Below are 16,126 nucleotides of genomic sequence, written 5' to 3' on the forward strand. Positions count from 1 at the left end.
GGAAATAAGTACGAATCTACACCTAATACTTAAAATAAAAACTTGAACTGGCACATTTGGATGTTAGTTGGCGATCTGAAAATGTCTTTCAATTTCTTCCTCTCCCACCCTGAATATTTCTTCTTTACTTAATTATTTTCATTTAATACCCGCTGTGATCTTGGTCGCAATATATTTAGTTTGATACACCAAAGAATTAAAATTACTAGATCTAACTATTTGAAACCTATTCAAACTATACAACAGCTGAGCGGATAATTATTTACACTGTCAGTGGGGATTTGAGTTAAATTGGATTTTTTTTTTAAAATACAAAACATAACCTTGGTTAAATATAATATAAATCTAGATCTAGTAAAATAAAATAGTAATTAATATAAAGTTTCTTCTGTTTCAAATCTGTCATAATACTACATTATCGTGATAACTGTTGGCCTTGTAAAAATTTCCCAACCGCTACGTAGTTCGCCCGAAAGTAAATTTAAATATAGAATCTAGGTGCCATATCAGTTGTATTTGTGTCTGTATAGTAATTAATTACACGATTCGAACTTTATATATATTGTGTAGAGTTATTTATAGGCCTAATATTTTAAAATTTAATAAATCTTAAGCAAATACAGAATACAGTGGACTTTAACCTAACACCCCTCTTTTCAAGTGTTACTACACGTAGAGGTTTTTTATACATAGTAATGGCTATTTTTATAATTGTCTATTACTATATGCATAACTGCTGCATGAAAGAAATCTTGTAAGTGATTTTCATCGATGTGCTGACCAAAAATAAATCTCTAACAAATATTGTTTAAAACTTTGAGTTTAAAAAGTTTCAAAATAGGCGCCACTTTGCTGAAAATGACCAGAGATTTCTTTCATGCAGCTCCTGCCTTGTGATGCCTCTGCCCCTCCCCATGGTACACATTGCCACATTTCAAACCCCCTCCCCTAGGAGTGTAACATCATTTATAGACAACCCCTAATTATTTAGGTCAATTAACTGTTGTGGGTGGGGGGCATTATAATATAAATAATTCAAACTTCAACAATCAAACCATTAAAAGGGGTCGGCATTGTCGAGTCGGTAAAGTCTCGAGTTCGAACCCTCGGGCAGATGAGGCTCGTTAGCTGGGGACAGCCACTCTTCTAGGAGAGAAAACTCCAAAATCAAACAACTGCTGCCTTGTAGTTTGTTCTTGGTTTGACAAAGGCTATGGAAGCAAATCCAAAAAGAAAAGCAGGCTGAAATCGGAGTCAATGGCCTCAATGGCGCATAACCAGTTGACACGTAACGCTTAATTGTGTTGGAGGCGTGGTCGAGTCGGCAAAAAGCTCATGGTTGATAAATTCGAACAAAGTCTCGAGTTCAAACCCACTGGCAGATAAATCTCGATCCCCTTCAACACTAATAATTAAGAACGAAGAAGAAGAAGAAAGGAGTGGCGTAGCGAGGTCGGGTGTCACCCGGTGCGGCACTTAATGGTGTCACCCGCCAGAGGCGTAGAGACCCTTCCCGGGGAATAACTTACAATTTTCGATTTGCACACCCTCCCTCAAACTTTCGATTTGCACCCCCTCCCTCAAACTTTTGATTTGAACGCCCCCCCCCCCTCAAACTGATTTGCACCCCCCCCCCCCATCGCTACGCCTCTGCCCATAACTACCTATTTAACGGAGTAATAGATCTATATATATTCAAATGTAAAAATAATAAACAGTAATTTCCCTTTAGTAATATTTTTTAGCGCAATTTCCATTCTGGAGAATTGCGTTTATTAACTCGTCATTTCTGGGAATGGATGGATGAATCTATGAATGTATGGATGTATGAATGTGTGTCCGGGCTTTAAGTCGTATCTCCTCCTCAACGAAGCAATATCGATGACTAGTTCCAAAAGCAATTATGTTAAGCAAGTTACGAGAATGAACATAGGCCATAAAAATTTCGGGTTTCTTTCATGTATTTCCAGGAAAAGCCAAAAAACCTCGAAAAAATGCAGTTTTTGGCCCATATCTCGGCAACCAGACCACTTAGCGACTTGAAATATGTACCAATCGATTCCTGCCATAATTTAGAACAATATTGCCGAAGAAAGTTTTCAAAAATATCCTTTCGTTCGGTCACAAATTTTTTTTTGAATTAATTAAAATTTGGACCGAATTAGTAGGCATTTTTTCCAACCACACCACACGCGTCATCACGTTCAATAGCTGCACCATCACGTTCTATGGCTTCGTCATCATGTTCAGTAGCTAGGCGCGCAATGGTTTTTAGTCATGTAACTCTATTGTAAATAAAACATGTAAAATACTGAAATTTTTTTTTAATAAAAACGTTTTAATAACTAACCAATGGTTTTACTAACCCTGCTCTTGATTTACGCTACGACAGAGCTATTTTTAGATAACATAAGGAAATTGCGCTAAAATTGTCACTAGACTTTTTAATTAACTTGTTTTTTACAACACACATGCCTTCATTCCATTTCCTTTGAATCTGGTAACATAACCAGTGTTTCTTCCAGACTTTTTTCTCCGGGGGGGGGGGGGGGCATTTGAAATTTTCGGGGTGGGTGGGGGGGGGGGGGCGGACTAAATTTTGCGGGCGGAGGGGGGACGGACACTGTTAAAAGTATATATTTTCTATATAAATTCCATTTTCTTCGGAGGGGGGGGGGGGGGAGGGGGGATCGTCGTCGTCGCCCCCCCCCCTCCCCCCGAAGAAATGCCTGGAAGAAACTCTGAACATAACGAAAAACTGTTAAGTATTGGAGACAACAGGTCAAAGAGATTCCCAGAGCGGGTTGCTATTTTTATAACTAAAAGTAAAATGGGGTGAGAAAAAAGTATACACCCGCCCTGTAAAAGTAAAACCTAGACTAGTGGGTTGGGGTTTGGTAATGTGTCAGCCCTTATAAATATAAGGTACACCGGTTGGGGGTTGATATAAAGTTCACCCCCACCAGTAACTACCGGTTATATAGAGGCGCGAATAGGGTCACCCCCTTTCACATTGGTTATAAAGTTGAGGGGGTGGTTGAGGGGGTGGTTGAGGGGGTGGTTGAGGGGGTGGTTGAGGGGGTGGTTGAGGGGGTGGTTGAGGGGGTGGTTGAGCCCGTCTCTGGTGCCCAGTCAGAGGCGTATACCGGTTTTTCGGGTTAGATGAGGAAACCGTATTCTACGGGGCACACTTTAGGTCAACAATTGCCCTACGTTTTTCGACTGATCTTAAAACCCAAAGTTAAGATGGATGGCTGAATTGAGCTTGACAACTCAAGCAAAGACTTGTGAAGTAAGATCAATCTATAGGTGGTTGACGGTGTATATCCAGTAGGAATAACACAAACAGCTGATGTACAGGCGATAAAGTGGACAGATATTGTAACAAAAAAGCACCTTGCACATGCCTGGCGCTGAGCTAGGCGCCGATGAGTAACCCAAGAAGTAGGCTGTATATCTACTTGCGATGAGTTATTAAAAATGTGATATTTAGGGTACATAACTTGCGATGAGTTATTAAAAATGTGATATTTAGGGTACATAACTTGCGATGAGTTATTAAAAATGTGATATTTAGGGTACATAACTTGCGATGAGTTATTAAAAATGTGATATTTAGGGTACATAACATAACTGTTTTTAATTCGTATTTCTATTAATGTGTTTGCTGTTGTTGTTTGTGTGTGTGTGTTGCCGAAGTTGTTTTAAATATTATTTAATTATTCCCCAAAACAGGTGCCACTATCCTTAAAATGGTCGTAGGTGGGAGGGCAGCTGCCCCCCACACCCCCTGCGTACGCTACTATGTCCAGGTACAATAACCATCTTCTAGCATCACCTATGGATGACGTTGATACTGGCCACCAAAAGAGCTGATAAAGAAATTAAAACTGTCTCTTCCCATAAAACGTCTTACATTTTATATCGGGTCAGTGGCGTAGCGAGGTCGGGTGTCACCCGGTGCGGCACTTAGTGGTGTCACCCCCCCCCCCCCCCCCCCCAGAGGCGTAGCGACCCTTCCCGGGGACAAACTTTCAAATTTTTGATTTGCAACCCCCCCCCCCCCTCAAACTTTCGATTTGCACCACCCCCCTCAAGTTTTCGATTTGCACCCCCCCCCCCCCTCAAGTTTTTCTCTAAATATTTTGCTATTTTTTGGCTTGGCGTCACCCCCCCTAAATGGTGTCACCCGGTGCGGTCCGCACCCCCCTACCCTCCCCTCGCTACGCCTCTGTATAGGGCAATGACAACAAACGACATGGGTCCTGGAGTTCCAACGGTCAGGTAAAGTAGCGTTCACCTGTTTCTCTGGTCTCGCTCATTTGAAAGGTCAGTGTTTTAGTCCTAATTAATTTATCTAACGTGAGTCAGGTACCCATTAGAGCTGGGTGAACTCAGAGACATCCTACGGTCTCGAGCCTGAGATGTCTAGAGAAGCGATAGGCATATACAATAATATACATTGTACTACTCCTAATTAATTATTATCTACAGTGGCGTAGGCAGGGGGGTATATGTATAAAAAGTATGAGGGGGGTGGAAATCGAAAGTTTGAGGGGGGGTGCAAATCGAAAGTTTGTCCCCGGGTAAAAATTGGAACCCCCCCCCCCCCCACCCTTGAGCCGATCCTGGCTACGCCACTGATGATCTAGTTGGGAATGCTGACGTCATCTGATCGATGACGTGGCTGGGAATGTTGAAGACGCTGCTCCCGAATGTCGCGAGAATGATCCCGTTTTGAGAACCCTCGGCAAAAGTTTTAAAAGGTTCTTCCAGTGGATTTGGCCTAAAAACCACAACGCTGCCTATCAGGTTATATTCCAACGACAATCCGAATTTAAAAAAAGCTAAAATCTAGATCTAGATAATTTATCTAGACCTAGATCTATATCATACTAGCCGTCCCGGCCAGGCCCTGCTCTGGCTTCTGTGAAAAACCTTTCCGTTAAAGACCATTACCTGTGTGTTTAGTAATCATCATAAACCCGGCATTGCCCACCCAAACCACAACCAACCAAAACAACAAAACGCAAACATAACGCTAACACAATTAGAAATACAAACGAAAACAAAAACCTAACAACAAACCCAACCACAACCACAAACACCAATACAAACACAAAGAAAAAACAAACGAAAACAAAAACCTAACAACAAACCCAACCACAAACACCAATACCAAAAAAAAAAACAACGAAAAAGCAAACGAAAACAAACCAAATCCAAACGCAAAACCAACCAAAAACACAAATACAAACCCAAACAAAAAAAACACAAACAAAAACGAAAAAAGAAAGAACAAAAACGAACCAAATCAAAACGCAACCACTAACGCAAACCCACCTAAACACAAAGAAAACACTAACGCGAACATAAACGCCCGGGGCAGAATCGCCTGTTTTAGCTTAATAAACGACTATAGTACCCCAACTTATTCATAGTTTTTGCACTCACTTAAACGAACGCGCCTGTTTCAATTTAATGAACAATTATAATACTCCAAGCTTATCCGTAAAATACCTAAAACATTTGCACTTGATCAATCCCCGCTAATTATGTAATTATTTTTTTCCCAACACCAAAACAAAGTAATTAAAAAGTAAATGCTTTTCAACTAATGCAATGGTTTCATAAAGGGAAGTAATTGTGTTTTGCCTAATTTATCAAAGGGAAGTAAGCGCTATAGGACTAAATAAAAACATAATTAGAATTTTTGTAAAAGATGATATTTTTTTAAAACTTGTGTTTAATGAACATGCCGACAATTATTACTATAATTTGAAAAATGAAAATGATTTCCCAACACTTTTAATAGTAATTTTTAACTCATAACTTTAGACAAACGCGCACGATAATTGATCTAACACTTAAATCCGTAGAAATGCCAACGACAAACATATGCGTTACAGAATTGAGCTTTATATATTAGATTATCAACAGCTTGTCCATAAAAAGTCAACCCAATATAAAAAACCAGTCTATTTCAAACGACAGGCAAGCAGCCTGTTCAGACGACAACCTCGTGTCAACAGACAGTCCATTCAAACCACGACCTACCCGCTGACACAGCCGGCACAAATCTTTAGCACGCAAGACGGTCCACACACTAACACAACACGGCCGTTCTGTATAGTGTTACCCAGTAAGTATGTCAAGGTCGTCCTTAGCCAATAATAAGAAACGGTGTAACTTTTTTTTGTGTGTGCATGCGACACACGGATGAACGAACCACACAGCCGCGTGTCTTACACGTCAGGGTATCAGTCAGCCATATCACGTGACACCATTAGTTTATCATTTAAAACGTTCTAACTAATTAGACTAAAATCTAACGGTGAACTGTGCACTCTTCTTCCCCGATAAAAGTGCACGCAACCCTGAGCTATAAATAGCCTTCGAGGATTTAGTTACCAAAAACATAACACACTGTTTCTTCGTTGATGTGGATATTCATTTCTGGACATACGCATTACGTGGGTGGAATGCAGTTAATTATTTACAGTATTAGATCTAGATCTATATTTTAATATGTCAATTGTTTTGATGTATAGCCTAATCAATAATTATGGAATTATCCGTTGACCTAGTTGTACTGTTTTCGATGTTTTATACACAAGACGACGAAGACGTGGATTCAAAATATATGTAGTCTAACAATTCTTGAGTTCTCCCTAACACTAGTCTTAAGCTAACTGTGTGTGTGTTTGTGTGTGTTTTTAAATATATTTTTATCGAACTCGGGCCCACATTTATTGTGGGCTACCTGTGTATTTGTATTACATCAGTCGTTTTCGCTGCTCAGCAAAAGTTGGCTGTTAAGTGTTACAGTTAAAACCTAGTGATCACTAAACTACACAGTAGTTGATTACAAAGCTACACACTTCCTACCTGTGTAAGTTATTAATTAATTAATTAGTATACTTAAGTATACAGTAGGTTCATTATTTGATTTAGTTTTAGCTAGCTTATAGATGTAACTGTAACCACAGTAAATGACTGGTTGCTTAAAAAAACCTTACAACCGTGTCAAATGCAGGTTAGGAATAGAATAATGAATAATATATTGGGAAAATCAAATATGTGAGATAGTATGTAGCCTACAGCTAACAAAAATGTAAGCTTCAAAGTTGATTAATGTAAATGGGAATTTAGAATTTTTAAAGTGGATTATTTTCACAGAACTCTACAATTAGTTACAATGGCAGCCGTCAAAATACTAAACTGTAACTGTAACCCTAACAGTAACATCCAGGTTTTGTTAGATCTGTGGTGCATTATGCCTGTCGTAGCCCAAATACTAGGAATAAGAATTAATAATGTAGTCCAGTAATTGACAGGATGTGCTTCTACGTGTGGTAATATTATTTTAGATGCAAGATTTTAGGTCAGTTACTACTGTTACATTAACTAGTGTGTATATTATTAAGCCCGTATTTTAAATAATCTATCAATGTATTAGCTTCGCGCGTAAAATTATTAGATTTTCTTAATAACGTGTTTTGATTTTTTAAAAATCTTTTTTATTGCCGTGAAGAAGTTAATCCCTTGATTACATGTGTATAGATTAAAATTCGTATAATCAATGCGTTAGTCTAACTGCGAATGTTCTCCTGTATCGATTGTTAGCTAGATTTAAATGTAACCCTAAGTAGCATATGCTTATTGGGTCAATCAATATTGAATGTGTAACATGTTTGAGGAAGGGAAGTCGGATTGTTTTTCTTTCAGCGTCCGACAGTGGACTCTTCCAATACTAAGAATGTTATGATGTTAAAGCAGTGGTTCTTATCAGAGGCGTAGCGAGGATGAAGGGGGGGGGGGGGGTGCGGACCGCACCGGGTGACCCCATTTAGGGCGGTGACACCAAGGCAAAAAATAGCACACTATATATAGAAAAACTTGGGGGGGGGGGGGTGCAAATCGAAAGTTTGGGGGGGGGGGGGAGGCGCAAAACGAAAATTTGAAAGTTTGTCCCCGGGTTGCTACGCCCCTGGGGGTGACACCATTAAGTGCCGCACCGGGTGACACCCGACCACGCTACGCCACTGGTTCTTATCCTTTTGGAGGTACCGAACCTCACCAGTTTCAAATACGCATTCACCGAACCATTCTATCGTCCACATTGGCAAAATCTGATCTTAAATCATGAGTCGGGTGTGTGTCTTGACCTCCGCCGAACCCATGAGACTGGCTCACCGAACCCCTGGGGTTCGATCGAACCAAGGTTATTGACAAATCCTGACCTACTTCATTTGATACGGTATTCATAACACGACCTTTTAACCGTCATCATGCCCTCACTGTACTTGTATTACCTTTACACGTTTATTTTTTTTGCACGTATTTAAACAATTACTTATCATACAGGTAAGCTGCATTTTTTTCTCCATATTACAGAATAGACTAAAGAATAAAAGAGTACTGGTGCTACCAGTGTCCGAAAACTAAAAATAGGTGTGTTAAGCTATTAGTAATGTTAGTAGTAATGCAAATGCGTATTATCGTGTCTAGTGTTGCGGCCAGAGTTTCTTCCAGGCATCTACCCCCCCCCCCCCCCCGAAATAGAATTTATATAGAAAATAGATACTTTTATATACATTCTTTTAATATATACTTTTATACTTTTACTAGTCCGCCTCTCCCTCAAAGTTTTTTAATCCACCCCCTTCAAAAAAATTTAAGTGACCGCCCCCACCTCCCCTCGCCCCGGGAAAAAAGTCTGAAAGAAACACTGCGGCCAAAAATTATGGTATGAGCTATGGTAGGACTTGTGTTTGGGTTATCATTGACATTAGCAAGTTATGTTTGTTTTTAGTTCACTTTACCAGTTACGTCATACTCACGTTAGGTTAAGCGCAGGCGACTGGGGATAGTGCTGACCACACTATCACGTAATTAGCTGATGTCATTGAAACAGGTGAAACCTACATCACTTCTCTCACGAATCGTCAGGTTCGAAAAAGAACTTGACTATGCCTGTAACATTACAATCTTTCTTTTAAAAAAGATTTTTATTGTGGCAATATCGAACATTGTTATGCAGAGTTTCAGAGTATATATATATATATATATATATATATATATATATATATATATATATATATATATATATATATATATATATATATATATATATATATACAGAAAATATAAACTTCAATCAATGCCCTACCCCCTTTCCCCAAAATTACACACCCTGAAAATAAGGTATTTCTCAGTTTTCCTACATCAAAAACAAAGTTTATGTAGTATTGTTACTCTACTTCTAAACGCTATTCCCGTAGAATAAAAATAAAAATTCAATTCTCTCCTGTCATGTCAAGTTGATTAAATTTGATTAGCTTAGAAAAACCACACGAATGCTTTTTTCTTATTTAATGTGTTTTTTCTTTTAAATGTTCTACAGATGATACGACCGAATCAAGCAGATCGTATTTCCTGAAATCCTGACCACACAATGGCTATGTTTAACGATGGACGTCTTAAGATTCTGGCTGTTCTTGCTGTAACCCTACAGGTCCTCGTCCACACCGAAGCCAAGGTGGCGGTGCTGTTCTCCGTGCCCCACCTGGCCAATGTCCGCACCCACACCAACGTGGGGCGCGCCCTGGCGGAGATGGGTCACGACGTGTACGTCTGCGTGCCCCAGTTCATGCTGGACGGGAACCTGATCAACGTGGACGGGGTCAAGGTCATCGCGTACGGGGATTACCTCGGGAATATCGAGGAGGAAGTTTTCTCCAAGGTCGCTGAATTGTTTTGGCTGGGGCAGGATCCCTCTGTATTTTTCTTGTCCAAGTTGGTTCCAGAAATGCAAGGTATGGTACGGCGCTTCCTCTCTGATCAGGATCTTCTAACTCGACTGAAGTCTGTTCAACCTGACCTGTTTTTGATATCGAAATTCCCGCCGTTTATAAACATCGTCATCTTGCCCTACATGCTGGGGGTTCCATTTGCTTTCCTGACGCCGTTTTCTGATCTCTCGGACGCAAGAGTACCTTTCAGCCCTTCTTCAACGGCTTGTCAGTTATCCGACACCTTTTCCGATCAAGGAATGTCGTTTGTGGATCGATTTAAAACTGCAGTGTGCAATTTATTTTTGGCGCTGGTGCTACCGCAGCTGGGGGATGGTGATATGGTGGCGGAGTTTGCGAGCAACAGACCGAAGGTATCAGTGCAGGAGTTGATTTTGATGGCGGAGGTGTACCTCGTTGAAAACGACCACGTCATGGACTTCGCTAAACCGGCGCTCCCCAACACGATACGCATCGGCGGCACCGCAGCAACTGATGCCAGACCACTCAAAGAACCGTTTAAGAAATTTCTCGACGGTTCCAAAAACGGCGTCGCGGTGGTGACCTTCGGCAGCACAGTCCTGAACATCCCAGAGCCCGTGATAAAGAAGATGACGTCGGCGTTTCTAAAACAGAAGCTGGACGTGGTGTGGAGGGTCAACACGACCTCACCGAACGCGGACCGGATGTTGACGTCGACGTGGGTACCGCAGAACGACATCCTGGCCCACAAGAACACGAAGCTCTTCGTTTCCCATTGCGGCGCGAACGGACAGTACGAAGCTCTTTACCACGGCGTGCCTATGATTTGCGTCCCTTTATTCGGCGATCAGTTTTACAACGCACAAAGGTCAAAGTCCAAAGGTTACGGCCTGACAGCGAATATCCTTGACATCACTGATCACGAACTTGCTGATTTGATGAAGGAAGTGTCGGAAAACGAAAAATACCGCAGCAACATCAAGAAGGCGTCCGCGCTGTACCGACTTCTGTACAAATCTCCCGACAAAACAGCCGCGTTCTGGATGGATCACGTGATGCAGTATGGCGGCTCGTACATGAAGTCTGCTGGTCAGCAAATGCCCCTTTATCAGTATCTCTCCTTGGACGTACTGGCTGTTCTCTTCGCCATCTTAGCTTTAGCCGTGCTGATTGTGTTCAAGATCTGTCGATGCTGCTGTCGCGTGGCAAGAAAATGTTTACCAACCTCCAAGAGATCTCAAAAAAAGAAAAAGGAGTAATATTGAAACTTATCTGCAGGGGAAATAATGACGATAATATAGAAAATGTAATAGTTGTGTCCCTTATTTGCAATTAATTTTTATTTTTTTAATTTGATGTCATGAGCATAGACATTAGAAGCAGTTTTCAGTTTTTCAATCTATTTATGCATTGTTTTTCTTTCAAATATGTAAACGTATTGTAGCACAGTTACGTCCCATATTATGTCAGTAATTGGATCTTGTCTAGATAAGCCTCGCCACACAAAAAATATTATTTTTAAAAAAAAGGATATGAAACTTAGGATTAGGATTTAACACTTACACAACAATGAGCCTAAACCTTAAAGCGGATAAGGAGTTTTTTTGGTTTTTTTTTTTGGCGTGCGTTTTAATATTCAAATGTCTAGAAATTAGAAATAGGTAAAGGTCGTAGGTATGTGTGCTGGCGAAAAGTGGCGGGCTTATGGCTCATCTGGATAATATCCCAGTTATTTTACACATTCCATATCAGTTTTGTACACCTTCACAAACAAGTATACACCCGACAATGACCACGTGATTACAGACAATTCACGGCACGAGGGTTGAACTCTTGCAGACGTGTCACGTTAAAATGTACACACAACATTCACTCCTATCATACCTTTCACTTCACACGTATACTTTATAAATACTATAAAAAGCTGTTACAAACAATTAAAGCATTTCGTATTATTATTATTATAAGGAACATTAACGCATGTACTTCAATACTAAAATGCCATGTCTTAAAAACAATACGCAATGTCTATATTCTATTTTAAATAGACCTATATATAATTCATTTTAGTTAATTCATTTACGAGTTAGTGTGTTGCTTTAGTTTATATAATGAATATGTACTTAAACATATTATTCTCATGTAGTATTTTAAATTACGATTATACTTTAATAAAGAATATTATTTTTTTTAAAAACAATGTTCAGTTTGTCTTGTAGCTAAAGTGTACAAATGTTGAGATGCCTAGACAGAAGCATGGAGCACGTTGTTTTATTTTTTTTGTCTTGACTGTGAGTCATCATCATTCCTATTTGTTGGTTCGCTCACAATTTGTCCTTCCTCATCCCCAGATATATATATATATATATATATATATATATATATATATATATATATATATATATATATATATATATATATATATATAAAATATATGTATAATAAATTATATATATATATATAATACATATGTATAGGCGCTTATATATATATATATATATATATATATATATATATATATATATATATATATATATATATATATATATATATATATATATGCTAGCTGGCAAGTACGAAAACGATAAGTTAGTGACATACTAACAAGCTCTATTGGTGTTTCTTTCAGACCTTTCTTCTTCCAGGTTGGGGGTGGGTACTTCAAACATTCATGGGGGGAGGGGGGGGCGAAACAATTAAAAGTATATTTTAAAAATATAAATTCTAATTCTTTCTGGGTAAGGGGCAATTGAGATAAAAGATGCCTAAAAACTGCACTTGTCTGTTGACATCTTAAAGAACAAGCTAAACCCTGCAGAGGCGTAGCGGGGGGGGGGGGGACATATGGCCCCGGGCCCCGACCTTAGGGGGGGGGGGGCGCCAAATTGAAAGTTTGAGGGGGGGGGGTGCAAATGGAAAATTCGAGGGGGGGTGCAAATGAAAAGTTCGAGGGGGGAGTGAAAATCGAAAGTTTGTCGCCGGGAGGGGTCGCTACTCCTCTGAAACCCTGTTCAATTATTAAAACATGAGAAATAATGTCTCTACATGTTAAAGGCAGTGAATTGTTGCTTAATTTACATTTTCTAATTATAACATTTATCTAGTTGTGTATCATTTTCATTGATTTTTTTTTCAGGATTGATCGACGTAAATTTTTAGTATGGAGAAACATCGGAAATTCAAGCACGCGATCTTGAGTCCAACTTTCACTTTGCTGACATTAAGCTACTTCCTGTCAAGTTACGTAATCGTTGCCAAAGTTGTGGTGCTGTTCCCCATCCCACACGTTTCCAATGTGCGGACCCACACAAACGTGGGAAGGTCCCTGGTCAGCCTGGGCCACACCGCCTATGTCTGCATCCCTAGGTACATGCTGGACCAGAACCAGGTCAACGTCGATGGGGTCAAGGTCATCCCCTACGGGAAATACCTGAAAAATTTCGAAAAACAAGTCTTCGGGGAGGTGATCGAAAAATTCTGGAGAGGCGAGAACCAAGGGTTGAGAGATTACGTCAGCTTTTTTCAAACCACGCACGGCGTTGTCAAACAAATTCTATCTGATCAGAACCTGATGGCAAGACTGAAAGGGTTAAAGCCAGATTTATTCGTCATTACAAACTCCCCGCCTTTTAGGAACTTTGTTGTGATAACTCATATCTTGGGCGTGGCTTTTGTGTACCTCAGCCCTTTCAACGATTTGATTGGGCAAAGAGTTCCATTTAGCCCTTCATCCACAGCCTGTTTTGGATACCGTGGATTCAATATCCACGATATGTCTTTCCTGGATCGTCTCCGGACTGCGGTTTGCAATATATGTTTATCGATTATCGATTACTATTTCATGGATGATGATTTGGTGGTTGAGTTTGCGCCTCATAAGCCGAAGATATCAGTCGTTGAGTTGTCGTTGAAGGCGGAACTGTTTATTATTGAGAGCGATCATATTTTAGATTTTGCTAAACCGGAACTCCCGAATATGAAACTGATAGGCAGCACTGCGGTTCTTAGGCCACATCCGCTGGAAGAACCTTTTAGAACTTTTGCCGAAGGTTCTCAAAACGGGATCATTCTCGCGACATTCGGGAGCAGCGTCGTCAACATTCCCAGCCACGTCATCGACCAGATGACGTCAGCATTCTCCCAACTCGACATGAACGTCGTTTGGAAGGTCAACTTGACCTCGCCTGACCCGGAGAAAATTTTAACCTCGCTTTGGGTTCCGCAGAACGACGTTCTGGCTCACCCCAAAACGAGGCTGGTGGTATCGAACTGCGGCAACAGCATTCAGTACGAGGCCCTGTATAACGCGATACCCATGCTGTGCTTGCCGATTTTCGGAGAACAGTTCTACAATTCTCGTAGATCTGACCTGAAAAATTTCGGACTTACGGCCGACATCCGGCGTTTATCCGATAAAGATTTCGTTAAATTAATCCGTAAAATAACAACCAACGATAAATATAAAAACAGCATAAAAAAAGCGTCACAACTTTTTCATCAGCTGTACCAGCTTCCACCGGAAGCGGCGGCGTACTGGATCGATCACGTGATGGAATATGGCGGCAAGTACATGCGCTCGGCTGGGTTGGATTTGCCGTTGTACCAGCTAGTTGGTCTGGATACCATGGGTTTTGTTGCTGTCGTCGTGGTGGTAGTTCTGGTTGTTCTGTTTGTGGTGTTGCGGTGTTGCTGGCGAGGAGTGAGGCGGTGCTTGTGGGGTAAAACAAAGAGGAAAACCGATTAAATTTAGAACTGCTGGTATCTGTAGTGTACATGTGGTCTTGATGCCGGCAGTGCTTTGCAGTATATCCACAAAAACAGCATCGGGTGACTGTGTGAAGTGGAAAGTTTGAACTGAGGCCTTATGGTACCCAAGGAACGACGAGGAATTATAAACACAGATGTCATGTGCGCCCACAGTGGTGATGGAAGTGGCGAAGTGATGCGGACTTCTACTTCTAACTAGATATTAATAAATTACTTTCTAATAACAAAACGCTATAAAAACAGAATCCTGAAGTTTTAACATTAAAAACATGCTGTTCTTCACTTATGGAACAATTATGCCGATGAAAACTATGACAAAGTATCAAGTGGCAAGACACTATCTTGAGGAACCGCCATAAAAATTGTCAGATAAATGGGAACAAAGTTTTGTGCCGAATCCATGTGTGGTGGGCACTGAAAGACGAACCCATGTGTTCACTGAAGGACGAACCCATGCTGGGCACTGAAGGACGAACCCATGTGTTCACTAAAGGATGACCCTATCTGCACTGGGCACTGAAGGACGTCATACTAAATCCAGAAAATAAAGCTTCCGAAAATTTGACCTTTGACAGATTGGCTCCTGATAATTTGGCTTGTAAAAGAAGATGTAACTCGTGCAAACGAGGTGGGCGAGGGCTTTTTGTAGAGGGATAGAAAGAGACAAAGATTTTGTTTGGGGTTTTATTTGTGACAGCCGTTTTTAATATGTCCAAATGATTAGCGTCATTATAAATGGTGATTCATGGAAGGGGTGTCGGGCTTAAGGGGACGACGTGTGACCAAAGTAAGGGGGGGGGGGGGGTAAAAAAAATGTAAAGTCACATTTTTGTAATTTATTTATTTTTAAACTGGATTTCAGAATGAATTTTCTTCTCTTTAGTAAAGTCTTTTTTTTTTTTTGTAATTTACAAGTTATCCAAATAATAAACTTATCATTTGTACTCAAATTATCAGTATTAAATAGTAATTACCGATCATTTCGGTTACATTTAACATAGTTACCATACAGTAAACGATAGCTGTATCAAGGGAAACTACACTTTTTTTTTAGAAATCGGACTAATTAAACTCGCTTTTAAAAATACAGTTTTGGTGGATGAGTGGGGGTCAGGTTAATTTTAGGAAACAAAGACTTTTTGTAACGAAAACAATTTTTCAATCTAAGCATCTAGTTATATCAATATTTAAATAAATTGTATTCACTTATTGAAGTTTTACATCCCAGTTTTCATTGTGTTCTCTATCATCACGTCGTTACTAGCAGTGGCTCCCCTGTATGATGGCCCTCTCACGTTTAGTTACGGCTATTGGCTAAGTACAGTGCGGCGTGGTCGGGTGGTAGAGTATACGACTGGTAGACCGAAAGTCACGAGTTCGAATCCCGCGAGGGGTCGGCGTGGTCGAGTCGGTAAAGCTCATGGTTATTAAACCGAAAAGTCTCGACTTCGAACCCTCGGGCAGATGAGGCTCGTTAGCTGGGGACAGACACTCTTCTAGGAGAGACAACTCCAAAATTAAACAACTGCTGCCTTGTAATTTGTTCTTGGTTGGACAAAGCTTATGGAAGCAAATCCAAAAAG

At 40.3% G+C, this 16,126-nt stretch overlaps 2 protein-coding genes across 2 annotated transcripts; both read left to right on the forward strand.

Moving 5' to 3' along the window:
* Positions 1 to 6,413: 6,413 nt before the first annotated feature.
* On the forward strand, positions 6,414 to 14,520 carry LOC131953639 (UDP-glucuronosyltransferase 1A1-like). The gene is made up of 2 exons (XM_059316923.1): positions 6,414 to 6,473; positions 12,913 to 14,520. Exon 2 carries the CDS (start codon positions 12,937 to 12,939, stop codon positions 14,518 to 14,520), a length of 1,584 nt encoding a protein of 527 aa, XP_059172906.1. The 5' UTR covers positions 6,414 to 6,473; positions 12,913 to 12,936.
* Positions 6,836 to 11,037, forward strand: LOC131953645 (UDP-glucuronosyltransferase 1A4-like). The gene is made up of 2 exons (XM_059316929.1): positions 6,836 to 6,892; positions 9,407 to 11,037. The coding sequence occupies exon 2, from the start codon at positions 9,458 to 9,460 to the stop codon at positions 11,033 to 11,035; it is 1,578 nt and encodes a 525-aa protein (XP_059172912.1). The 5' UTR covers positions 6,836 to 6,892; positions 9,407 to 9,457; the 3' UTR covers positions 11,036 to 11,037.
* Positions 14,521 to 16,126: the final 1,606 nt, after the last annotated feature.

This window comes from Physella acuta, unplaced genomic scaffold (genome assembly GCF_028476545.2).
Source record: "Physella acuta isolate Inbredline_101_S28 unplaced genomic scaffold, ASM2847654v3 ptg000935l, whole genome shotgun sequence".
Taxonomy (NCBI): Eukaryota; Metazoa; Mollusca; class Gastropoda; family Physidae; genus Physella; species Physella acuta.